Here is a 26,764-nt window from a genome sequence, read left to right as displayed (position 1 = left end):
GGACTCGGGACGGTGGAAGTGCTACTTGGCAGAGCGAGCTGCCTTGTGGCGACAAAAGTCTCTCAGAATGTCGAAGACTCGATCTGCATTTCAATAATCGTCAGGTGTCTGTATCAATACGATTAATGTTATATTTAGAGCTCGATTCATCAACTAGTGTAAAATATATATGCTGAAATTGGCAGGCACTGATCAGGCTTTCAAGAGCAGCTCACTGCTACGTCTGCAGTCATTTGACTTTCACTTTAAGTATGATGTTTGATAAATTACCCAAGCAATCAGCACTCTGGCTCAGATTGTTTCCTGCATGTCTGACATTTTTTGCTCGTCCCTGTTGAAGTTAAAGCAGTTCCAGGATCCACTTTCACACATGGTTGCTGTTATGGACTTATTGTCAGCAGATCTTTTTACTGTCTGCAGGTCAATATTTGTTTTTCATTTATTGCCTCCCATTCAAGTAGAATTGCACAAAGTATGACTTCCTGGGTGAACATGTTTGATTAAAAGTTTATATGGACGCTGGTAAACTCTGGGTTGTCTTAATGTGACTGATAAACTTGATATTCGCCATGTGGGTTTAAGCAACAGCACGGGACAACTCATTCTGCGTGTCTTGATACAGCTTCGATGTCTCGACTGTAGAACATGCTGATCGGAGCCGAAGCGATAATTACCCGGGTCTACTGCTGAGTCATTTGACCCGGTCTGAATGCCGATTGTAACCTTTCCCACTAAGCAAAAAAGATGGGTGTTGGTGGGTTTTTTGACCAGTGGAAAAGCGGAGTAACATTACAGGCAGAGTGCACCATGTCAAATAGTCCCCTTTTTAAATAATGACGTTAATAATTGATGTTATATAGCAAAGTTTCAGGAGCAGGACCTCAACCGCGCCTCTTCCGGTTTTCGCTCTCGCATTCTGCACCCCTCCCTCCCACCCCTGCTCTTTTTTCTGCTTCTCTCTGTCCTCCCATCCGCCGGGCCCTGAGGGGGTTTGTCGTGCCCGGGTGCTACGACAGATCCCCAGTGAAGTTTCCCCTCAAAACGTTGACCACAAGAAGTTTGACCTCTCAGAGTCCAGGCATCATTATGATCAATCTCATGAGTCCGTAGATTGTTACATCGCAGCCTGTTGATGGTGTGGTCGTTGCTAGTGCGTTAACCTCTCTCTTTCATCTCGCCTTACACTAATGTGGAATTTAGAGTTACTGTGAGGCGACTGCGTGAGCCCCCAGGTCGTAGCTGTTTGATTGGGCTATACATTTTGTAAAATATAAAGAAATATTAAGAAAGATCGATTAAAATGTGAAGTAAAAAAATATACAACACTAATAAATTACTTGTTGTTTGCTCAGCTGTATGCCACGGTTGTATGTGGGAGTACAATTCAATACAAGAGTTCTCCGCAGATTGGTAGAGGGCGTTAACCTCTGGCATGAAGAAGTAATAAAGGGGAGCTGCCGCAACAGAAGGCTGGTGTGTGTTTACAGCACAATGTAAACACCTCCTTCCTTCCTTCCTTCCTTCTTTCCTACCTTGCTCTTCCTCTCTGCGAAGGCATTGCCGGATGATAAAACACTCGCACTAAAGTAGTCGGTAAACAAAAAACTTTGTTTGCTCTCCTCTCAAAACTACAGCTTTGGTGTTAAGACTGGAAATTCTCTTATCTATTATTCTCCTCTTTCATCTCTAAATCTTTGTAGAGCTCACTGGGAGCGCCAGCTTTGTTCTCCATCTGTCTTTATTTCACTTTCATTTTTGTGCCGTGCTAACATTGCCTTTTGATAAGAGCAGAGGATCTATCCACCTGAAGAGAGGAGGAGGAGGAGGGAAGCGTTGTGAGAACATAGTTGTTAGTCCAGATTCTGTATTATGAAGGCTACATGTATAATCGCCCTTTCAATCAAAGCTGCAGATACTGAGCGCTAAAGGAACAAGGACAAGGTTTCACCGAGAGTGACTGATACGCGACAGCTGCGTTGATGTGCATTGTGCTTGCAGAGAAGTGGAGAGAAATGCAAATTGATATTTCAGATCAGAGGAGCTCTGTATGTGTGTGTGCTGCAACATATGTGTGTGTGTGTGTGTGTGTGTGGGAGCGAGAGAGACGAAGCACCGGAGCAATGAGCCGTTAAGACGTAGGAGAGAAAGTTGGCGAGCTGGCGGAGATGACGAATGCACAGTGACAGAGGTCTTGAATTGTCTCTACAGCACCAGCACCCTAATAGCTTCCCACCCACAAATGGTGAGGGGGGGGGGGATTTGCGCTCACGCTCTGATGGAGTTGACAACATCAGCGTTAAGCTAAAAGTCCAATAATTGTGAGTCTTTGAAGAGAGAAAGGGAAACTTTAGCTGCGGCGTTGTTAATTATTTACCGATTTCTTCTTTCCTTTTTCTTTCAATCAGAGTGGATTCAGGCTAGTGTCTGAGAGGGCTCGAAGAGGGCATCTAAGGACTCTCTGAACGTGTGTGTGTATCACAGGTAGGGCTGGGTTAAAACATTGATTGTTCCGATTCGAATCGATTCTCATTTGAATGCCCCAATATCGATTCATAAATCCCGAGATCGATCTTTAAAAATATGTGTAAAAACGTGTCTGATCACTCACGTTTCTGAGCGCTCCTGAACGCAGCATGACTCAGCACATCCCCCCGAAACGAGGCGGTGAGGGAGACATGCCCGGACTTGTTTACTGCACGTACTACGGAGACATCAGTGATCGCCGACGGACTCTTTTTATCGTGTGTGCGTCCATGAAGTTAGTTTTGCACTGATGTTTATGTTACTCTCTCGGCGGCTTTGGCCGCGAGTGTATTTTCGGCGTGTTGTTAAACAATATGCCTCTTCCTATAACTCTTAGTCTCGTGTGGTTTTGTTCCTCGTGCTGTGAGATCTCGTGGCCAAATCTCAAGTTGAAGCCCAGTTCGTTTAATTAAAACCATGAGCCTTCATAAGTCTAATAAAAGTGACATCAAATTGTAGATATAGTTCTGAGCGGTGTGTTGGTCATGTCAAATAAAAAGTACATGATGTAACGGATGGATCAGAATTCGAATCGATTCCTTGTCGATACCCAGCCCTAATCACAGGTTGCACCCTTCTTATTGAAGCGGCTCAAACATTAAGAAGCTCTCAGACAGAGGCCATTAATCTACCAGGAAATCCACTGCATAAATTAATCAAGCAGGAGATGATTGATAAGCAGCTTTAATCACAGCAGGAGAGAGACCTCATCTTTGACATCCATTTTGTGTGTGTGTTTGTGTGTCTTTTGTTGTGACAGACACTGCACGGTTTGTTAGCTGACGGTGAAAGACCCTGCTGCGACGGCGCTTAACACTTCAGTGCGCACGTTCTGTATCTGCATGTGGAAGGTTAGCATTGTTTAGAGATGCATCACCATAATGTGAGAGACGAACGTGTGTGTCTGTGTGTACATGCATGTGTGAAGAGAGAGTGGGCCCGTGAAGCTTGCCACTCTGACTTGCGAATGAATATTCATGCAGTTGATATATCAGTGTCTGCCAGAGAGCGCAGGCTCCAGATCGCAGGAATACAAATAAGAACATTCGCCAAGTGTGTGCGTGTGTGTGTGTGATCGGTGTGTGTGGGCGCAGAGGGAGATTATAGGCCCCGGAGTGCGTGAGCAATTGGTAGAGTGTAAGATTGCGATAGGTGTGTGTGTGTGTGTGTGTCAGAGAGAGAAAGAGAGGCGTAGCTGACATTTACTTAGCTGCTCTCCTCTAGGCTTTTTGTGCCCCACATTCAAAAGAGGGAAGAGGAACACTCGCTCTTGTTTTCTGAAACTTTTGCCTGCTGTCTGCCCGACTATCATTATAAAACCCCGCTGCTTATTCAGACGTGGACGAAGTAAAGTTGATGTGTGACAACTGAACTAAAAAAAGCAGCATGAGAAGGTGCTGAACATCAACCAGCTGTTCACTCAGTTACTGTGACATTGTACTGATAATTATCACAGCATGTCACTTAACCTTATCTTAGCTGAAGCTCAACATTTGGGCGTTTGTGTCCCAATTCAGGGGCTGCATCCTTTTAAAGGACTTATTTGAAGGCTGCGTCACAGAGGCGCATCAAAGGCGCCTTCAGATGCGGCCGACAATTGCGTCCTCCTTTCCCCGGGCCACGAGGGATCCATCGGGTGCATCCTTCGCGGCCCAACGTAGCCCGAGATTCATTGCGCGCCAATTCAAATGAGATGGCGGACTCTTAATCGGCCGTGGAATACACTTTTAAATGTAAACGTTTTTGGTTTCAACTCAAGGGTAAGGGCGGGAACAGCTGACAGGAAATCCTCCATAGACCAGCCTGTCTCGTTTCAGTTTGAGACACAGCAAATGGTAAAGGAACTGTACTTATATAGTGCTTTTCTAGTCTTTGCGACCACTCACCCATTCATACACTGATGGCAGAGGCTGCTACGTAAAGTGCCCAACTGTCAATCAGTTATCATAACCGTTGATGCCCCTGGGAGCAATTTGGGGTTCAGTGTCTTGCCCAAGGACACTTCGACATGTAGCCTGACGGAGCTGGGGATCAAACCTCCGACCTTCCGAATGAAAGACGACCGACTCTACCACTAAGCCGCCCCAGAGACTAATGAGATGTGTGGAATTTTTTTATTGTTACTTACTTTGGAGTCGCAGCAGGAAGGGATCTAATAACACCCAGTGTTAACAAGTGGAATAAATGCAGAGACCGACAGACTCTGTCTCTCTTGGAAGATAGGTTTGGAAAGGTTGCACGGTGGTATGGGTCCTTCCTGTGTGGAGTTTTCATGTTCTCCCCGTGCATGCATGGGTTCCATCTGGGTACTCCGGCTTCCTCCCACAGTCCAAAGACATGCTCGTTAGGTTAATGTGTGACTCTAAATTGAAAGGTTATCTGTGTCAATGTGTCAGCCCTGTGATTGACTTGCGATCACTCTGGGGTGTATCCTGCCTCTCGCCCAATGACAGCTGGGACAGGCTCCAACACCCCGGCGACCCTGTACAGAATAAGCGCTATAGATAATGTGATGGAACTTAATTCCACACTTCCCCCCGTTTTCCTTTCTCAACTTCTGTCGCCCGCATGGCTCCAGACCTCTGGATGGCGTCTTCTCTATAATGAAAATCTCACACTGCGACATTTATTATTCATTCCGAGTTCAGACATGCGAGCAATACATTTCGTACCGCAGGAATTTTTGTTCAATGGCAGACGATTGCTGGTAATAGCAACGTCAACTCGAAGCTCTCTGCCCAGGAGAAGAGGCCCCTAAAGAGGATGATGGGACCGGGGATAGAGCAGGAAACTTCTCTTTAAGTAGTTGTCTGTGAGCACTAAAAGACCGGAACAAAGCAATAAAACACAAAAGCAATAACAGCAGAAAAACAGACGACTGTAAAAACAAGTAGGCAGCTTTTTAACTCTGCATGTGAAGAATATTGCTGCTGATTGGTGTTACATAAATAAACTCCCCCTGGGTTTTTTTTTCTTTCTCTGAAAACAAAAGGGAGAATGACGACAAGTAAATGTCAGCAGCATATATAATCCAAACCGTGCAGGGGTGTATGTATATAAATAGAGCAGAGGTAGGTGTTGGGGTCTGGAGGACAAGTGGAATTCTAATAGATGCCAAAGGACAAGTCTATGGAGACAGTGAGCGTCTATATTTCATTAGTGTCTCCTTCTTCTCTTCTCTTTTAGCTAAAAAATCAGCACTTTCTTTACTTGTGAATCCCCGAGGAGCTAAAGTATTGTTATGTACAATTATGTTCTATAAACTTGTTCCGGTGCCTTCTCTGTCCTCAGCACAAGGACATCTGCGGGCCGATGGCTATCTGAGAAGTGCTTAGCTAAACCCTCTGGGTCCTGAACAGAAGCAGTCATCATTCCGGCCTCACATCTGTTCAGTTAAGAAAACTGCAAACGTGCTATAATTTAGTCTGCTTCCTGTCATTCCTCTATTTCACACTTTTTTTTACTAGTGTCTACCAGTATTCACATCTGATCAGTTTACTGTCTACCTGCCAATGAGCCAGTTCTATTTAAAGATTGACACCAATGTAGTTTTCTTCAATATGTCATTATCACCTGTAAGTGTTGCAGTTAACAGTTCGTCTCATTATAGAGTCATTTGTTGACGAGTCTATGAGACTAATCAAGTCTCTGTTTTCATGATTAAAACTCATATTTTAGAAGCTGCAATCAGAAATATGGGGCTGTAACTGATTATGTAGATAATTGATTAGTCTGGAGATTATTTATTAAAGCCAGGAGTTGTTTCATCTGGAAATGTCAGAAAATTGTCTTTAAAGCCAAGTTGTGTCATCATGCAGCTGTTGGATTTGTCATCCAATAGAAGAATTGATCAAATCATCTGAACTGACCAAAACACAGAGACATTTTTAGCCATTTAAATTAATTTTTTTGGGGGGGTTATTTTCTATGATGATGTTTTTTAAAGCGATATCTTTATTAGCTTTAACCTTAAAACAAACATGAAATTATTACATTAGTGGACCTTATTCTTAAGGTGCTCCCACACAATGTCAAAATGTTCAGCGGCATGAACCCAAAAAGGAAACGTTTTTCTTGTGGTGTACTTTAATTAACAGGTCTTACCTTTGCTGACATTTCAACATCATGATGCTGATTAGTAAAAAGTAGAAATGAAGCTGTGTCAGGTCTGTCCTCAAGAGGAGAAAACTGCTGTTAAAATGCTCGTTTGTTGAACGGAGGTCGGATCATTTCTGGTGCATTCGAGGAAGTCGGGAAATCTAAACGCTGATTTGTCTCAAATTGAAATTTTATATCTAGAACGGATTGTTAGCTCAACTTGCTGCAGATGTCTGTTTATAGAGATTAATAAGAAGCTAAATCGTTGGAAGATGACGCTGATCGGAGTCGGGATGTCATTACGGCGGTTTACTTTCCGCCTGCTTTTGCTCTCCACACAGGACTGTTTTTCCTGCATACGCCGCAGCCTGCTGATACCTGATTGGTCAATACTACTCGGACTACAAACTTACTATAAATGTAAACCAGAACACTTCCCGTACTAAAATCCGGTGCTTACAGACTCTACATTTTTATGCAGAGATAATTTCAACAGTAATGGCCTGATGACGGCTGCACGGTGGTGCTGTTACCCCACAGCTAGAAGGTCACCGGTTCAAACCCCGGTTTGGGCAAGGTGGGCCTTTCTGTGCGGAGTTTGCATGTTCTCCTCGTGGGTTCCATACGTGGGTTCCCTCAGGGGTCTCCGGCTTCCTCCCACAGTCCAAAGACATGCTTGAAAGGTTAATTGGTGACTCTAAATTGCCCATAAGTGTGGGTGTGAGTGCGAAAGGTTGTCTGTCTCTTTGTGTCGGCCCTGTGATTGGCTGGCGACCAGTCCAGGGTGTACCCCGCCCTTCGCCCAATGACAGCTGGGATAGGCTCCAGCCCCCTGCAAGCGGTATAGATAATGGATGGATGGATGGCCTGATGACAACTTCATGAGATATTGCTTTGCCTTCCTGCCTTAGTGAATCGCAGAAATACAATTTTTGTGGATTCATCAATCAGTTATTTGGATGCTTGTTGTTTGTCCAGTTTAAACTTAAGAAAAAACTATTCAGTATACTTTCATTTGAGAAAAGGAAAAGCAACCAATCCTTTCATTTGACAAGGTTGGCCCTGAAACGGTTTGAAAAGTTGAGCTCAGTCTCCACCACACTGGAGAAGACATTAACAAAGAGGCCAAAGTCAATTAATCAGTTGTGCGACTTATAAATCACCAGAGATTTAAAATATCTTATTTTTACAAACTAATAATAAAAACAAACAGATTTATGGTGGAGTACTGGAGAACAGTTTGACCATCAATTGTCAAAAAAGCTGCCAACTTCTCTGCACATCGACTCGTCTATTAATTGTCCATTTGTTTCAGCTCTACGCTGATCAATAAACTCGGATTACATAACATAATCAGAACTCTGTCGTGGTGCCGTCGTATAATAAGAGTGACAGGGCTATCATTCTTGCTATATACCGTACTGCCTTGGCTTCACTATTCAATCAATAAAGCATTTTGCCTGCCTAAAAGACGGAGGCAAAGTGTCGACCCTGCAGCTTGGTGACATTGCTCCATTAGTTTCTGCAGCCTCCCCTCACACTCCCCTCCTCCCTGTTTCACTTCATATGACCTGTCTGTAGTTTCCCAACGTTGCCCTGGGAGAAGAGGTTCGTGGGAAAGGTTTCTTTTCCTGATAATTCAGTCGGAATGTTGTAATGTTTATTCAGAATTATCATTTGTTTTCTGGCGGCGGTATTGAAGACGTGGGATTACACGTTGCTGTAATAATAGACCTGCTGGAGGTGGCGGATGAGAAAGTATCCAAAGCATTGTGGGTGCTGCGATCACAACGTGAAAACACCACCTTCTCACAGCATCATCATGTTCTAGCACGTATACCCCCTAATCATGTCTGAGGTGTTGCTACGGAGGAAATCTCTTTTGATGCTTTCTAGAAACGGAGCGCTAACGATCAGTTTGGAAGAATAGCGACACTATGAATGAATTTCTTTTAGTGTCCGGACTTGTTAAACGCCTGTGCTTGTCGCGGTGATATCCATTTTATATGGAAGAAATGAAGGACGTGGGCTTAGTATAAAAGGTTTGTCAGTATTCTGTGCAAGTGTCTGTGTGAAAAAAACATATAAATCTGACTCATGAGTGTGTGTGTGTGTATTTTTTAATCAGTCCCATACCTGCGAGATATTTGGCAGCAGACCTGAGTAGGAAGTATTTCTCTCTCTTCATTTTCTGTCTCTCTCCATCTATTTTTCCTCACCCGAGTGCACATCTAAAATGATTTTATCACCTCTGCTCTCTTCCTTTCACCTCCTTTTAAATTTTTTTTTTTACCTCCATCACTTCTTCCCCCCCCCTCACTGAGGTGTTTATGACCCCCTGCTGATTTATGGCGGTTGGAGTTATTCTAATTGCCACCCCTCCGCTCTGCGAGACAGGCGTGCGACACGCGAAGGCCAAATGTAATAACTGCTTCTGTCTGTCTGTCTGTGACACACACATTAATATTGAGCACATGCGCACACAGCAAGAATGTGTTCCTCTGCAATACAGCTGCTTAACACTCAAAAGCTATGTAGATTATTACCCAGGAAGTTACAGCGCCGCAGTGCTTAACGACTAGCAGAACATTTCATGGATGCCACATTGACACTGCGTGGCTGTTTGTGTGTGTGTGTGTAAAAAAGGAAGGCAGCAATATAAAAGTCTAAATGTTATTTACTGCCATGCTGGAGATGTGTGAGCATCTGCGCCTCTGCACCAACATTCCCCATGAATTATTTTGCTGTACAAGTGGCAGCAGTTTTTCTCGCTCTCATCAGGTGAATATAGAAGGAAAGCAATATCACACAGATAAAAGCCGATTAATCCTGGATGTTAATCAAAGATCTGCATTTACATAACTTGTACTGATAAGTGACATATTTGCAGCAAAGAGAGCATAAACAATCGATTTACTTTGACCACATTTAGTGGAGAGTTCTTTTTTCTGTTCCATGACAGCTGAGCGTGAGGATTAATTAGCCCGGCTGCTTAATGGATCTAATAATCTTGATGTCATGCTAACAACAACGGGGTCATTTGGGCTAGACAATTGGGGGAAATAAATATGCAGTCTGTGGACGTAGCTGTCTTTTACTAACAGCAACAAAAGTACAAGGATACAAAGTCCAGGCAGGCAAACTAAGTCAGAAGGGTCAGGCATACAAGTAGGGTCAAAGACTGAATAAAAAGAAGACTAAGTAACGCTGGAAAGCTAAGGCAATCTGGCAGAGTACTGGTGAGACTGGTTAAATGTTCTGGGAGCTTATCAGGGAGTGGGGAACAGGTGAGTGAGGGGAATGGACAGGTGAGGTGATTCTACAGGCAGAGACGGAGGAAGGTGGGAGTGGCCGGGTCTGAAAGGACAGGAGAGTTAGCTCACAGTATAACCAATAAAAATGAAAATACGTACTCAAACCACGACAGCTGCGCTATGTGACATTTTCAGCTCTAACTGTAACATTCAAACACGTACAATATGAGGTCCAACATATCTTCTGTGCTTCCTCTTCATCTCATCACCAGTCGGACTACTTAAACACAATCTTTGGCCCTTTAAGCATTACAAACATCAGCTGAAGTAACTCACTGACCTGCTGTGATCATGTTAAATCATTAGCACTGATTATATGATTGTAGTTTCTCTGTTAATGCTAATGCAAAAGCTAATATTAGAAAAGGAATGGGCAAACACTGATTCATTCTATACTAGTTGGGCGTTCATGTCTTTCTCTCTTCTTCTACTGAAGCAGCCAACCTTTCTGAGCGCTTCAGACCATGTATGACAAATGTCTCGACAAATGTACCTTCATTATAAAACTTAACCTTTGATGATGATCTTAAAACTCAGACATCAATACCTTTCACCAGCACATATCCAGTATCAGTCCGGCTGTAATACAAGCAGCTTAAATCCCTGCACACCTCAGCAGTTATATGAATCATACTCCGGCCTCACAGAACCTTTGAAATGATGCTGAGCCTCCTTCCTATAAACTAAACATTACCCTATTATTGAGTCAGTTTCCAGGCCGTAGACGCTCGCAGGGCGCTCTCACTACGGGCTTAGGCTATAGGAAGCTATGGATCAAGAAGACGGCCCCTGTCTAATAGACTGTTTAGGTTTAATATGGGGTTTCACCTCCTCTAATGGACCTGGATGTCTCAGGAAGGACACACGCTAAGGTCTTACTCTTAAGTTGTGTGTATTGAAAGAGGAGAGGCAGACTGATGATAGCTCAATCTGTTCACTGCCTGAATTCCAATCACACCCATAACAGTTGCCTTCACTTTATGAGTAAAAAGGGACAAGATCTGTCTCTGTTTGTTTGTGTGTGTGTGTGTGTGTGTGTGTCCGGGTGTGAGTGTGTGATGCTAGAGGGTCACCTTTGCTGTAAAATCTGCTTTATTGGCAGCTGAATGAGCCAACAACCTGCGGCCCGTCGTCCTCGAGGGCAGGACTTTGTGTGTTACCGCAAGTTGTAGGCGACTTTGAACGAGACGTCTGCTGAGGTGGGACAGATGTTCAGCCAATCGGAGGCCTTGGCAGCCGCAACTATGGTTACCAGATGTTCTTATCATGCCAGCCTCACACCTCTCATTCTCTGCACAGAGGGGGAAAAGAGCCGGGGCCGACTCTTGTTTAACCGAGAGGCAGTATTTCATGTCGAGCTCCCCTCTCTGAAGGCTGAAGGCACTGAAGCATTTCCTGCCACTTTTAATGGACTTCTTTTCAACTTTCCAGTCCTGATCCACTTTTATGGCTCTCCTTTTCTCGCTTCGGAAAGCTTCATTCACTTTACAGAAGGCAGTTCTGTCTTCTTTAGCACTCGCGGCCATTACATGTCCCCTCTGAGACGAGGCTGGTGTTTGAATATGAATGCTGCTCGGAGTGGTTTATTTTTGAATGTGCTTCAGCTTGTGTGATGTCTGTTTGTGTTTATATTTGTGTGTGTGGCAACTAATGGAGATTTGAAGTCCAGAGCACCGACTCCACAGCCGCCTCGTCCCCCGTCCGTGCCCAGACTGTTCGCTGGGGTGAGATTTAAGGAAAGGGAAGAGTGAAATAGTTCTGGGATGGCTGGAATCTGTGTGTTTGGACGCAAGGGGGTATTTTCGAGGCCACACAAACACTCTCAATCTGGCTCCAGGCGCACACTGCGCAGGAAGCCAGTTATTGAGGCGCAATGCTCAGTTTTACAGTCCTTTCTCTAAACACAAGTGAAACGGATACACAAATTGGTTTTCAGTTTAGCTGCTTTTCTTTGGAAATCAAGGACGGCCTCCAATTGAAAACCGGTTCCAAAGAGTTGTCTAACTCTGAATATATCACTTCCTGATAAATCCACACTGGCTTGTTGTTCAGACAGTTGCACAACGACTTCAAACTCATGAGGGAGGAAGAAACGGTCCAAGGGGTGGCTTCATTCAAGACAGATGACGGCAGTTGTTATGTCTGTTAAATGATTATTTTATGTCATTATCGTTCTAGCTTGAATTCCTTGAATTAATACTGAACTTCAACTTTTTGAAGCAGGCAGAATAAGTAAGATAACTCCACTGCTGAGCTTGTGCATGATGAGATGAGATTTTAATCAGGGGTGCAGGTTTAGCTCAGTTGGAGCAGGCCACAGTCCTAGACGCCTCCCCACATTTCCTGTCTCTCTTCAGCTGTCCGATGGAGTTTGTCACATTACAATGGAATCATAGTCTTTCAAAACATTCTGTTTCTGTCGACTTAAAAGCTGCGCTCCAAATCTATCCATCCATCCATTATCTATCCCGCTTATACTGTTCAGGGTCAGGGCGGGCTGAAGCCTATCCCCGCTGCCATTGGGCGAGAGGCGGGGTACACCCTGGACTGATCACCAGTCAATCACAGGGATGACACATTTATTCCCCTTTCCCACCAAAAGAAACGCGTTGACGCAGGTTTTTCAGACCCAGGAAGACCCACTTATAGATGCCGATTGTCTCTTTTCCCATTGCCAGTGGAGTATACTCCTCTCGGTCTCTTTTCTGCTGCGTCACCATCTGACGTCACAAACACGGCCAAAACAGGTGCCCGATGTTCGCATAGCATAGCATCGCGCCGGAAAGGGGGCGGAGATTAGCTTTAGGTTAGGGTTTTGTGTTCCCATCATTGCCAATCAGAGCTGAGGTGATATTTATCCGGGTCTACTGCGGGGCATTTGACCCGGGTCCGAATGCCGATTGTAACTTTACCCACTAAGCAAAAAAGATGTGTGTTTTTTGACCAGTGGGAAAGGGCCTCAAGACAGATAACCTTTCACACTCACACTCATACCTACGGCAAATTTAGAGTCACCAATAAACCTAATCTTACGAGCATGTCTTCGGACTGTGGGAGGAAGCCGGAGTACCCAGAGGGAACCCACGCATGCACGGGGAGAACATGCAAACTCCACACAGAAAGGCCCGCTTCATCCGAACTGGGACTCAAACCAGGAACCTTCTTAGCTGTGAGGCGACAGCGCTAACCACTGCAGCGCTTGCGCTCCAAATTAGCTCCAAAATTTACATTAAGCTTAAATTGTTTTGCCTTTTCCATCGCCAACATCCATTTTTAGTCTCCATCTTTCGACAGATGAGTCTATGTTTATGTGTCCTTTGCTTTAACCCCAGTGATGTTTGCCTGCATTCACATTCCTCTGAAGTACAAATGAGAGGGCTGCTATTTATGTAGAGACAATATTTTGCCAACACACACACACACATGCGCGCACACACACTTACAGCCTGTGCTTGGCATTGCCTTGACACATACAAAGCTCAGGTGTGAGGTAATAAAATCAGGCTTGCGTGCTCATGCTGTTCTCTGCCCTGTGGACAGACTGAGCTCTGCAGAGTCATCCTGAGGAGAGACATACGACACCTCTGCAGCCAGCATGTGTGTTAATGTAGAGAACGAGCCCCCCATTCCCTCTTTAATAACCATTATAATGCATTTATGATGCTTAATTTAGTGTAAAGACAGATTATAACCCACCTGTCCAGAGCTTTCAGCAGTTTAAAGTCGTCGCGTACTGCACTCGGATAGGGAAATTGCATATTATAATGTTGTCAGTGATCACTTTTGTGTATATTATTTAAAAGCTGTGAATTTGACATCAAAAGAAAGAAGAGAAATATTTGAAACCGGTGTCTTTCCTTCTCCAGTGTCCTCCGCTTTCTCTGTATTTCAAGGCTTTGATGGTTTCCTGTCACTTATCCCATGATCTGTCTTTTAAAGTGGAGGGACCGTCTCCCGTTCTCTCCCTCTCCTCCTTTAATGATGTGCTTGAGTGATGCTAATGAATGGTTCTTACACTCTCCCTCAGTATCTCCCCCCGCCTCCCCTTTTTTCCCTTTTCTCTTCTCCTCTCCATCTGCCTGCTTGATCTGTCAGGGAGGCCGCACAGAGAGATTTTTCTACCTCGGTTATGAGACTCCCTCAGGGTGAGTCTAGAGAAAAACTCGGATGACTTTCCTCTTCTCTGCCGGCCGGGGCGACATGATGGATGGAAGTGTTTAAAAAGCCTGACTATTTCTGTTGGACTGTTCATCTGAGTGGCTCACAGTTAGCAGTCAGCGGGGAGGGTTTGGCTAACGGGGTAGATGATGCACCGGGAGGAAAGTGTGTAGGTGGCCCTGTTGAGATAAGAGGGTTTGTGTGTTTGTGTGTGTGTGTGGGTTTGTGTGCTTAATGTACGAGCCTTTGTGAATGCATGTGCGGCGCAAGTGAAGTGTGGTGTGAAGGAGAGCCCAATGTGACGCTCCGCACAGCCATGACTGATTGCACTCCACGCCAGCTCTCCTGTGGTGGGATCGAGAGGCACTATAAAACATTTCTCCACTGCAAAAAATACTTCCTGTTTTTGTAATGAGGTTAACTGTGAGGAACTTTAGTCTGGCATACCATGTGGACCAAGCGGTAGGCTAAGTCTTATCTGTTTGCTGATCCTGTCCTGTATGAAAAAACGTACCTACCTCTTTTAAGTCTTGGCAATCTAGTCTTTAATACACTGCGTAACTTTGCCATGAAACATGTCAACACAGGCACTTCCTGTCAACGCACTGTAAATCGCTTTGTCTGACACTGACCTGGTATATAGAAATAGTAAGTCTTCTTATTATCTAACCAATGCAATTGTGCAGGGTCTCCAACATGGGCGCGGTAAAGTGGCTTAATAGCCGCACCTTGAAGCTTTCAAAAAGGGGTCCCCATAGAGGTTACTTTCACCTAGGTGTATGAAATTTGGCATGTATGTTTAACATGTCCATACCTACAAAAAAGTCTCTTGCACCCATGCCTAAAACCCAACAGAAAGTCCACAATTTGATGATGAATATGCGAACTAACTCCGCCTAGGGCTTTCACCCAATTCCCCTCAAATTTGTCCAGTATACAGAGGAGACATTAACGGAGGAAAGTTCTCAGAAACGTGTACAAAACTCAAAGGGTGTGGCCGCGGCGGCTCGTCAGAGTTCCATGTCTCGCCATGAAACAGGAAGTTGCTGTAACTCAAACGGCAGGGTCTTATTTGCCCTAAAGTTTATATGTTTGATATAAGTCCCATCCTGAACACTTCTACATGTTAAAAAACTTGAATGGCATTGTCACTGTGTGGTCTACACTAGGAGCCATTTTCACTGTTTTGTGTCTGTAAAACAAACTGTGGCTGTCGCACGTTTTGGTCCGCTTAACATAGAATTTACACTGTGTTGCCAACACTTGCTGTTGTCTCAAAAACACATGAGGATTGAGAGTCGCTTCCGCTGTTCTGTCTCTGTTCTGTGATCATCACACCGCGACTGCAGGTTGCTCTGTGACGTGCAACACACCCCGACGAACAACCCACCCCAACGTTCGACACACCCCGAACTTGCATCATGCCCCGACGTAATATAGTAAAAAATGCCCTCAGATACAACATTGCAGACCTCAGGGGATCAATGTTTTAAAAATCAAAGAATGAGTTTGGTGACATAAACGACTTCACACGTGCAGGGAAATTGGCTGATTGGTCCCATTTGCTGAAAAGTTGCAACAGTTGGCCAAAGTTGTAAGGTTGAAAAAAAGTTTCGGCACTTTGCGTGAATTCTTGGGAACGCAACTTCCTGGAGGGACTGATAAGATCTGTTCATTCACTTATTAGTTATAATACATGACACAAACGTGCACTATTTTGTAATTGGCTAAATGACATCTATAATGTGAAATAAGATGCTCATATTGACACACCCAAACACAGAAGGTTAACTCACACGGGTCTGCAGTTCCTCTCAGCTCTTCTGAGTGTTCTGCAGTAAAAAGGCCAATTCCAGTGAAAAATGTCCACTCCTCAAGCGAAGCACCAAACAATAAAAACAAATGAACTAACCAAACAGCTGCTAAACATTGTGGAGCATTTAGCAGCTAAAAAATGGTATTTCCTCTGGGAAATATTTGCCTGTAACTCATCTTGCAGATGGCTTAAAGTTAAGCACCAACAGGTTGAGACAAACAGAATGTTTCTTACTTTCGCACTTTTGCATCAGATGTCGGGTTTCATGGCATTGTATTATGGTTATAGAGAAGTTAACTGTACACTATGGAGTTTTGACCCCTTATAGCTCAATGAAACTTTGCTTTGACCCCCCCGCCCCTCTCTTTCAGGTAGAATAACTCCCATTAAACACAGCCCTGTATATCTCAGTTATTTAAAGAGGGGGGGGTATTATGCTAATTTCAGGCTTCACTCTGTGATACCTGAGGAGTAGCTTAGCATAATTTATAGTTTAAAAAACTCTAACTCTAATTTTTCTCGCACTGGTGCTCTGTGCAGGCCGTCATGCAGCCTCTGCCTGAAACGACTCAGTCAGCTCTGTCCCTTTAAGAAACCCAGCCTTCTTCTGATTGGCCAGCTCTCTCCGAAGCCTGCTGAGGCTGCACTGAGCTGACAAGCCTGGGGATTACTCCAACAAACTTTCACCTACAGATTTGAAACTTCACCCACGTTTAGTCTGGACATCCAACACTGTAACATCATATACGTGTCTTAAAATGTCCAACAGCATAATACCCCCTCATTAAGTTCTGCCCTCTCACTCTTCCTGAATTCCTTGTTGTGCTCCTGCGCGAACCACTCATCCTTCTGTTTTACTATCCTTGATCTTTGCCATACCTTCTCCTTCCCCCTCCCTCATCCTCCCTTCCCTCCTTTCATCCTCTAAGCCGGAGCAGATGCTGCAGTCAGGTGCTGGATGTGTCGATGCTGTTAGCCAGCAGGTTAGATGGTCAGATAACCAAGACTTAGCCTCTCCTTTCCCGACCTAAGACACACGCATTCACTGACTGATTGGTACGTGCACGTGATAGGGGCGGCCAAATGGATGGGAGGGATGTAGCTGTGAAAGGGTTCAGGACCCCGGTGCTTTGTGAAGGACTGACAGGCAGACAATTAAACCGCTCAATAATTGGCACAGTAAAAACCCCCGGCAGACAAAAGTCTTCTTGTTTTATTTATGACCTTTTGACCTCGGTTTATGACTCCTGCTCTCTGAATGGCAACCGCAGGACGACGGTATGCCAACGCTGATTGCCTGCAAGACGAGACAAAGGAGAGAGTGAGGGGATGTAGAAAACATGAGTGGGAAAAAAATAATAGAGACTCATACTCATCCGCAAATGAAAAACATTGTAAGTGTTTGGGTTTCATTGCAATAGATAGGGGAAGAGTGGCAGAGCCAGCAGAGGAAGGCTTCAATAACACTCACAAGATATAACAAGAGAGGAGTAGATGAGTTGTTTTCATGTGTGGAGAAGAAGCAGGGGACGCAGGGTTATCTGAGTCCTCCAAAGTAATTTCCCAGAGCAGAGCGAGGTATAGACGGAGAGAGGAAGGCAGGGAGGTATAGATAGGAGAGCGAGCTAAATGGGGACAGCTTCTGAACACTTGAGACATAAGGTTCATCTGTGGGTCTCTGTCATATGACCTCACAGCAATATATTCAGCGCCAGGAAATTGTTTTCTCTCCTGCAGTCTTGACTGCTTGCCTCCTCATCCACTGCTGTTTAATTGCTGCAGATGAAATCCAAGCATGAAATATGAGTCGTATGAATCCTGGGTGCTGCAGATCAGTGACACGTAAGCGGGATATTATCTGACGTTTGTACTTTTGTAACTTTTTGAACCTTGCGACCTTGGAGCGGCTTGTCTTCCATGTTTGGATCCGAGCCAGTAGGGGGGGGTTGGGAGGCGTGATTCGCTCTGAAACTGCAGTGAGAAAACTGGTTTAGTTGGTGTTACCCTCGGACTAAAATGGATCGAGGTGAGGCTTCAGTTTCTCTGGCTCAGCTCTACAGCACAGCAGGGTGTGAGTGTGAGGCTGTGTGCCTTTGACTGGCGATGCACTTTTTCTTTCTGTATCTTGTTTTATCCCTGGGTTATCTGCCTCAGCAAAGCAGAAAGGTGACGCAGGTCTCTACATCTTAAGCCTCGTGTTAATATCACCTGCCAAATAAAGAACATTTTGATAGGCAATAAATCATAAAGTCAATCGTTGCAGTTCTCATCAATACATTTTATTTGTGGAGACATCAGGGCAACTAATATTTTTATATTTATGTTTATACAACAGTTAGTTCCGATCAAGTAATCTGATTGGATAAGGGGCATTCCATATGTGCTGATATAGTTAATCACATGAGTGCTGTTGTACTGAATATCATCACGGCTGTGAATTAGTCGTAGGCACGAGGCCGCAGTAAAAAAGGTCTGCTGTAATTGACAGTATTCAGAACACCTGGCTGAGGCGGAGTGATACGTAAAGTGAAAGTGAGTCCCAGTGATGTTGTTCTCTATATCGCCACTCATTGAATGCCTCTCGTCTAATCAGATGACTTGGTCGGAACTAACTGTTGTATAAAGAACAACATCACTGGGACGTTTCACGCTGTGTATCACTCCGCCTCAGCCAGGTGTTCTGACTACTGTTTATTAACATTACAGCAGACCGTGTATGTCTACATTATTTAAGCTGGTACCTCTGAATCACACAGCAAACTCTTATTTCACTGGTTGATGATAAATTAAAACAAATCGATAAATGTACATGATAAGAACAGCTGACCTGTGGTAACCTGTAGACACAGAGTGCAGGAGAATGTTTGGGTTGCTTGGCAACAAAAGTCCAGTTTCAGTTAAGTTGTGGAACTAGTTGAGTCGGTGGAGCAAAAAAGAATCTGTTGTTGATTAATACTTTTTACTACTATTTGCCACTTGTATAACTGTTGTATAAAAGCAATATCACACTCGAGGTTGTGGTGTTATTCTGAATATCAGCACTGCTGTGATTTGGTCGTAGGCACGAGGCTGCAGTACAACATCACTCCCTATCTTGTGATATTGCTTAATTAACAGATTTTTTTTTTAAATTTATGGTTTACAAAATATTATTAAAATGTGAAAAATCCCATCAAGAGTTGAGGAAATGTCATGAAATTGTTTTGATTACTTCTTTTAGGTTTATGCATTAAATTCTTATTCCATTATAAAAAATATTGTTGAATTATTTCCTGTAGATTCGTTTTCTTTCCTTTTTGATCAGTCAGTTGTCTCAGCACTAGTCTGCTTCATATATATTAATACAACTGCTTTGATGTGGTTCAAAAGAAAACACACAGCACTGAATATATTTGGTTTCACCTCTGATTGTGTGCACATTTGTACCTGCAGCAAACTTATTCTTCCTCTCTCTTCTCTCTGTTCTCCATCATCAGGCTGCTGCTGACTTTGCTAAGGCCCACCTGCCTGAGGCGCTCCGCCAGCAGCTGCTGACCTATGAGCGGGAGAAAGAGCGAGACAGAGAAAAAGACAAAGAGAAAGATGGAAAAAAGGAACGAGGCGGCGGGCTGTCTTATCCGTCCATCCTGGAGCAGCAGATCCTCAATTTGGACAGAGAAATGCTGGACAAGCTCTCAGCCACTTACAATGAAGCAGGTGAGTGTGTTTGTACATACAGATGGATTTTACCCAGGAGTGCTGCTCATTACTGGCGACACAATAAGAACGCACCAGAACGAGCGGAGCGTTTGTTTTTAAATGTTCCTTATGATGCTACACGCTAACTATTAATTTCCCCTCCACTGTTTCACTTGACTGTTGTTGAACAGTGAGTGTCAGCAGCCCCGGGCCTTGCTTATTCAGCTGTTTAAATACAAGCTGATCTTCACAAGGCTTGTAGTAATTATCTCTGGAGGGAGGCAGAGAGGAAAGGGGAGGCGAGAGAGGGAGGGAGAGAGAGAGTGATGGATGCAAAGAGGTAGGAGAAGGGTCATAGGGAAGGATGTATGCGTTGTAAGAGCCATAGAACTAAGAATTAAAGAGAAGGGCGGAGAAAAAGGGGAAGGGACAAAGTGATAGTGAGGAGAGTGAGAGCACGGATACTGAGGGTGATGAACCAGACAGACCACAGCAAACTTTGGGGGAAAGGAGGAAGACACAGACGTGAAGCTGAATCCTTTCATCACACATTTTACAAAAATCTTCTGTAAAGTGTTGAGTGTCATTTTTATTTAACATCTACTCTACAGGGAGAAAATAAAGGAGCATGGGACATTAAAGACGTCCACATGTTAACACTGGTGATCATAAACATCTTCTTTCTATGCCAGGACCATTATTGGCTTATTGGACATGCAAGGGAGAGATGTGAAATATAGATTATAGTATGATTACATTAGACTAACTGCAGTGAAATGCTGCAACCTCAGGAACTGAGCGCTCCCGTGGGGGAGGTCGCTTTTCCTTCCGGTGCCCCTGATTAAACTAACTCTTTCTGCTGAGTGAGGAGCAGAGGAGAGAAATGGAGACGCAGGGAAAAGGTTTTGGTTTACAGAGCAAAGTAGACGTATAGCATTGTCAGTGCTTAAAGAGAAAGTTAGCTTTAAGTTTGGCCATGATACATAAACACGGTAATAATGGTATTATTTTTGTGTATATGGGGTAAATAGCCAGCAGGTAAAACAAAGACATTGCTGTTATTATTTGGTGCATTGGGCCCTTTCTACACGCCTCTGTTACGTTTCGTCTTCTATGTAGAAAACACGGAGGTGTAATGGTGTAAACGGCATCTGTGTAAACTGCAGAGCCGGCAGGGCAGAACAGCGCCGTGTGTGTATTTGAAGCACGCGCTGTTTGTTTACACCTTGCACATGTCAACGCCGGAGCACTGTTCAAAAACACACACTGGGGCGCGGGCGTTGCATGCTCCAACGTAGAATGACAAAGGTGGCATGAGGACGGAGCTGAGGCAGAACCACAGTGTAGAAAGGGCTACTGTCGCAGCTAGAAGGTTCCTAGTTCGAAAAGCTATTTTAGATTCTGATTATCAGTGATACAAAGAATTCTTGGGCTTGAATAAAAATAGAACATTTCTATTTGGAGCATGCGTGGGTTCCCTTCAGGTACTCCTGCTTCCCCCCACAGTCCTAAAACATGCTCGTTAGGTTAGTTGGTGACTCTAAATTGCCCGTAGGTGTGAATGTGAGCATGAAAGGTTGTCTGTCTCTGTGTGTCAGCCCTGTTATTAACTGGCGATCAGTCCAGGGTGTACCCCGCCTCTCGGGCCAGTGACAGCTGGGATCGGCTCCAGCCCTACTGTGACCCTGAACAGTATAAGCTGTACAGATAATGAACGGATGGATGGATAGATCATCTACATAAACTGTCTCATCATGTGACTAATTGTGTTCCTTGCCCTGTTTGACTTTGTTGAAGCTGTGTCCCCATGTTCCCAGATCTCAGCAGTTCCTTTGAGTTCATTGTCATCGTAGAGAAGACAGCTGAAAGTCTAAGAAAAATAAGACCAGAGTTGTAACACACCAACATTAGGCACTATTAGATTACAAGTCTGAACAGCCTAAATGAGAGGCGTCACAGACAGCTGACATGTGACTCATATGCAGGTTAGTTAGGGGGGGTCATCGGTATGACGGGGCAGCTGAGAGGGCCTCACATTTCCTAGAGAATGATAGGTCACATGATACACTGAGGAATTAAAATCCCCAGATTAGTCTGGAGGCTGATTACTGCCTAACAGAAAAGGTGGATATCTACTTTTTGTTACGCTCCCCTCCTCTTGACCTCTTCATCCTCCTTTCCTTCACTGCTTCCTCAGCTGCCTGGAAGCATCAGCTCTCCCATCTTTGTTGCTCTCAAAACATCCACAAAGTAAATCTCCCCACCTGATCCCTCTGCCTGCTTCTGCTCTGAAGCTATACGTGACCTGTTGCATCCAGGCTCCAAAGATCTTTCTTATCTCTTTCTTAGCCTTCTATATTTCTATCATCCTTTATTTTGAAAGCACAGCAAAAAGAGACTGACACCGATAACTTACATAAACTTACAGACAAGCTCCTGTGTTGTCTAGTCCGAGCGTTAGACAGTCAAGGATTGGATTAGTTGCGGTATTTGTCCCAGCTTGCTCGTCAGCGTCTCAGGAGAGGTCGATCTGCCGATCAGGTAATTGTTGTGCATTCTTGTCCCTGTATCTGAGTCAACAATAGCATCATTTAGGGGGAGCAGCTCCCTGCTTTCTGTCGCAATCGGGGGCCTAAATTAAGTTGGGAGAGGAGGAAGACGGAGGGAAAATAGAGAGATACACTCCCAATTCATCTCCCAGTCCCCAGGACAACAGCCTATCAGATTTATCCCCCTTGTTCGTTCATCCCTCTGTTGTTTATCAGCGAACAAAAGCGCTCGAAAGAAAGATAAGGGAGATGAGACTTTGATGGAAATGCCAGGAGCTACAAGTCTATTATGGAAACAGTCTCCTTGATGTGGTGTTGTATTCTGTTAGCACTAACCTTTATGCAGCTGTGCGACACGTCTTTCAGCACACACTCGCACCCAGTTTTCTGAGCTACAAGAAAAGTATAGATCTCCTTCTCCTCATTTCCTTCTCTTCAGACTAAAGCTACATTTTCGTTAAGCACCATTCATTCTGTTTTTGCTCTCTAAGCTTTGCATTTGTTTGCTCTTATAATCATTTTAGGCTGATTGCTGATGTCGTCGTCGGCAGTTTCTTTATTGCTTTGAGTCACTTTGTCTCTGCTCAGGCTCCGGCGATGTCGATCTCTGTTTGCATTGTTGTTTTCCATTTACATTCCATTCCCCTTTAACTAAATGTTTACTCACACCAAGGCTGTTTGTCACACTTTGTTCAAACTCTCGAGTGTTTCATTCTTCAGATCACTTTGTTTGTTGCACAGAGAGCAGCGCTATTTAAACTGCGGCGGCACCAAATAAAGACACCCACACTGACTTTACAGGTCAAATTATGTACACAAACTGGAACCAACCTTTTTTTGTCCACTTGTGAATGTAGTTTATTCTCATAGTAACTAGTTCCACTCTTCGGGACTCATTTCCACCCTTTGTGTCAAACGCTAAGCTTCTCATTTAAAGCTACAAAGATGACATTCCCAATTTATCTTATTTGTTTAACAGTTGTGAACATATGTTAATAGTGTGATTGGATATGTGCACTGAAGCTACAGTAACATGATCAAAGAGCTACCTTAACTGGCTCACAGGTTGTAACAGGGAACGAAAGATTGTTGACACCCAAACCCAAACGTGACTGCTAAGTGTCAGTATTGATTTAATTTGACTTTACCATATATAGATCATAGTATTATCAAAGCAATATGGTTTTTATTGCTGATACTGTATTGTACAACTTGACTGTACTCACGTCACCTCTCTTTGAACTGTTCCTGTTTTTGGTCTTCTTTCTGCAAAAGTTGTGGAAAGTACCTGGTGTGGTATGTAGTAGCAGGTTCCATGCCAGCTGAGTCGGTACTTAAGGGCCTGTGTCCACTAACGGCGTTTTTTGTGCTGGCAACTAATTTTGTTCAGCATTTTCAGGCTCAGCATCCTCAGCACAAAAACACTCTTGGCGTCTGTAGGAATACCGCACTCGTCAATATCACTCCTCCCTCACTGACCAATCAAAATCAGGAAGGGGCTAGACGTGAGATATTAACTTTGCCAACAACAATGGCGGAGGAGAAGCTAATCCTTTTTGTCTTATGTACTATTTCCAGGTGTAGAGCTGCTGGTAATCCCGGACACGATTCCTCTCCATTGTTTTTATGTTTCATTTGTAAAATTTCAGTGAATAAAAACAAATATTAAGCATACAGAGCGATTTAAAACAGACTGAACGGTCACTACCGAGGGAAGCGGAAGTGCCGCCAGACAACTTTGGTAACCTAGCAACAGATAGTGCCAGTGAAAAATGCTAGCGCAAAAAATGCCATTAGTGGACACAGGCCTTAAAGGTGATTTGGCCCTGTATGAGACATGGGACAACATGCACAAGGTTTAGTTGAGCGGTCTGTGGCAGCAACTTTGCATTGACATGCAGCAAGACACAGCAAACACATTTTTATTTGCAACCTGCGAGTAAGTTCATCGCCTATTACAAAAGGTGCCTATCTGTGGTCTGGTTGCGTTGAAGGCAAACACTGGGGAAACACCTGACTGCTGCAGAACCCTGCCTCAATCGAACCGGTAACTTCAGTAGGAAACAAAGTAGAGAAAGCTTTGTTAGTAGTTCAAAGTGTGGAAAAACTGTTTAAGTGCCCCCAATTATACAGCCAAAGGCCTTCAGCGAGACTGACAAACTGTAGACCAAACTATAGACAAGATATGAAATTATTATTAAAGATGAAAATAATCCCTTTTAAAACTGTTTTGCAGGTGTAGTTTAGACTAAAGTGCACGGCCTGGAGACATGAACATACTGATGAAGACTAAACACGTTTGACAGGCTGACATCTTATATATGTCCGTTCTTGTTCTATAACATCACAGCTCATCATTTCATGTTTTTTGGCAGCGACCGTTAAATTTCAAAGCCTTCATTTCTTAAAACTCAACAAGGAGACTTTTTAAAGCACTTCTCACTCACTGCATGACTGCAGGAGCATCACAGAGCTGAGATGGGCTGAGTGTTTCGCTGTGATGAATTATCTATCGTCTCAGGAAACTTTCAAGCCGTTTCAAGTTTGCAAGTTGGGTTTAAAAGTGCTCTTACTGCCTGCGTAATAAACGTAAAGAATTAATTCAAGGATGTCATTTTTATGTTAAGTGTGTTAGGACTGCAGGCACGGGACTTTCATGTTTTTGCAACCTTGGTTGTGTCAAACAGAAGGATATTGGGAGATTGATTATCTTACAGGGAGACCCCACCGACTGTCAGAGTAATGGGCTTATTTCACAGTGGACATTTTTACATCCAACAGGAGGAAAAGCTAATGTGTTAATAATAACTTTAACAATGGTTCTGTTCTATTCAGCTGTCTGAGAAAGCCATGACAGGCAGCCAGCATGCACACAGCCAGGACCATGAAATTGAAGCAGCTAAATGGAACACAGCCATCATTAATGCGACTATAAACACCTGTGCTTTTCCTCCTGTTGGATGTAAAAATGTCCGCTGGGGAGTGAAACTGAATATGCGAAAGAAGCTGTGGTCAAGTTGCATTGTGGGTAATGTGGGCACCAGGCTTTGACCAAAAAAACAACAATATGGCGTATTAAAAAAAGACTAGCTCTAACAGTGTTATATAGAGTGCTTTGTTACATTGCTGGAGTGCTCTTTGAAACCACTTCCTGCCTGACCCACAAGTGTTGCCATATCCAGATAAACCACGCATATGTACGTTTATGATAAACAATTATCTTCCCTTCTCTTGGCATCAAAAAACATAAAAGGAAAGAGAGACGCTGTGGAGAAACGAGTGGGCGGTTTAAATAAGGACACAAGAGCCTGAAGCAAAATCTCACACAGGCATCCAAATAGGCTGAGGCCAGCTGCAAGCTACTGTTCTTTTGGATAGAAAGGGCTGAATGGAATACAGCTATATATTATAGACAGCAGAGGTTGTTTAAAGCTTCATAGTGACATAGTATGTAAATTCAGTGGCTCAGAATGCTTTATGCAGTGTGCAAAATGCTAAAAATAGCATTGCTGTAAATGTTAACAGTCCAAGAAGGGCAGGCAAGACAGTACGGCAGCTCAACGAAACTGGATGCTGTGGCTGGACTAATAGGCAGGGAGTGTTTTTTTAGTAATGCTCCGAAGGAGGTGAGTAGGGTGGTGACACCCCTGCACGCACATTTTTCACCTACATGCCAAGCAGCTCCGTTAAGAACATCAATCCACTGAATATTCTGCTAATGTTTGGACACTTATACTCTGCAGACTCACGAGAACCACAAACACGGACTCTCCGCTGACTCTGAGCGACTGAATCGGCACACTGATACAAATAGTAGTGGGACTCTACCCTGGGCTGAGATGTTAATCTTACCAGAGGGCTGAAGGTGTGCCTATCCCAGCCGAGCTAATAATTAGCATGAGCGCCGGGTGCACGTGGGCCGTGGTGCCATTTTAATGGGGAATGCTGAAAAGTGTGCTTGGCATGGCTGGGCTAATTGGGGGAGGGTGCGCTAGCGAGGCACCTCAGTCCATTATCTCAATCGCCATGGGAACGAGATAAGGATAATTAGCTGGACAGCATGGCACAGTGCAGCAGCAGCAGCAGCTATAGGCAGGAGGAGAAGGATTAGGGATGCATACAATGATGAAACTAATAGAAATGGATTTTTTTTCACAAACTGTGTGTAAAAGATTTAGTAAGTCATTTACAATTAAGTGGCATCAATATTCACTTCATTCATCAGCCTCGCTTCCAGCTGGAGCTCTTACTCATAGCTATTGTCTTCTTTTTTGCTCATCTTCCTGTTTATCGCTTCCTTTCTCGCCCTATAAAAGGGAAGAATAAAATCATTGTCCCGCTGAGAAGTAATCTCTTTCTTTCCTCACATCTCTGCCCTTTAATCTGCATCCTCTGCTGCCCGGTGCTACGTCTCTCCCCTCTCTGTCCTCACACACTGACTGTACAAAGTACGGCAGAGTAACTGAAGCAAATCCAAGAAGCCTTCACGGGGAGATCGATTTATTTAATTCAGCTGTACATCAACTGTTGGTCAGTCAACACAACACAAAGAGGAGGAAGTCTAAAGGGAGGTCCTAACAGCTAGTAGGTCATCCGTTTTCTTACAATGGCATTTAATCCAGCTCTGT

At 44.1% G+C, this 26,764-nt stretch overlaps 1 protein-coding gene across 1 annotated transcript in view; it reads left to right on the top strand.

Annotated features, from left to right (window-relative positions):
• The window catches only part of ppm1lb (protein phosphatase, Mg2+/Mn2+ dependent, 1Lb), a 50,705-nt gene that overhangs the window by 18,051 nt on the left and 5,890 nt on the right, over positions 1-26,764 (top strand). Inside the window, exon 2 of the mRNA XM_069668238.1 lies at positions 19,386-19,605. Within this exon, the coding sequence (XP_069524339.1) occupies positions 19,386-19,605 (220 nt within the window). The remainder of the gene's footprint in view (positions 1-19,385; positions 19,606-26,764) is intronic.

Source organism: Semicossyphus pulcher, unplaced genomic scaffold (assembly GCF_022749685.1).
Source record: "Semicossyphus pulcher isolate SPU_LCO1_2020_fin unplaced genomic scaffold, fSemPul1.0.p SCAF_19, whole genome shotgun sequence".
NCBI lineage: Eukaryota > Metazoa > Chordata > Actinopteri > Labriformes > Labridae > Semicossyphus > Semicossyphus pulcher.
Note: the sequence above shows the minus strand (reverse complement) of the source record. Positions and strands in the feature narration are given on the sequence as shown.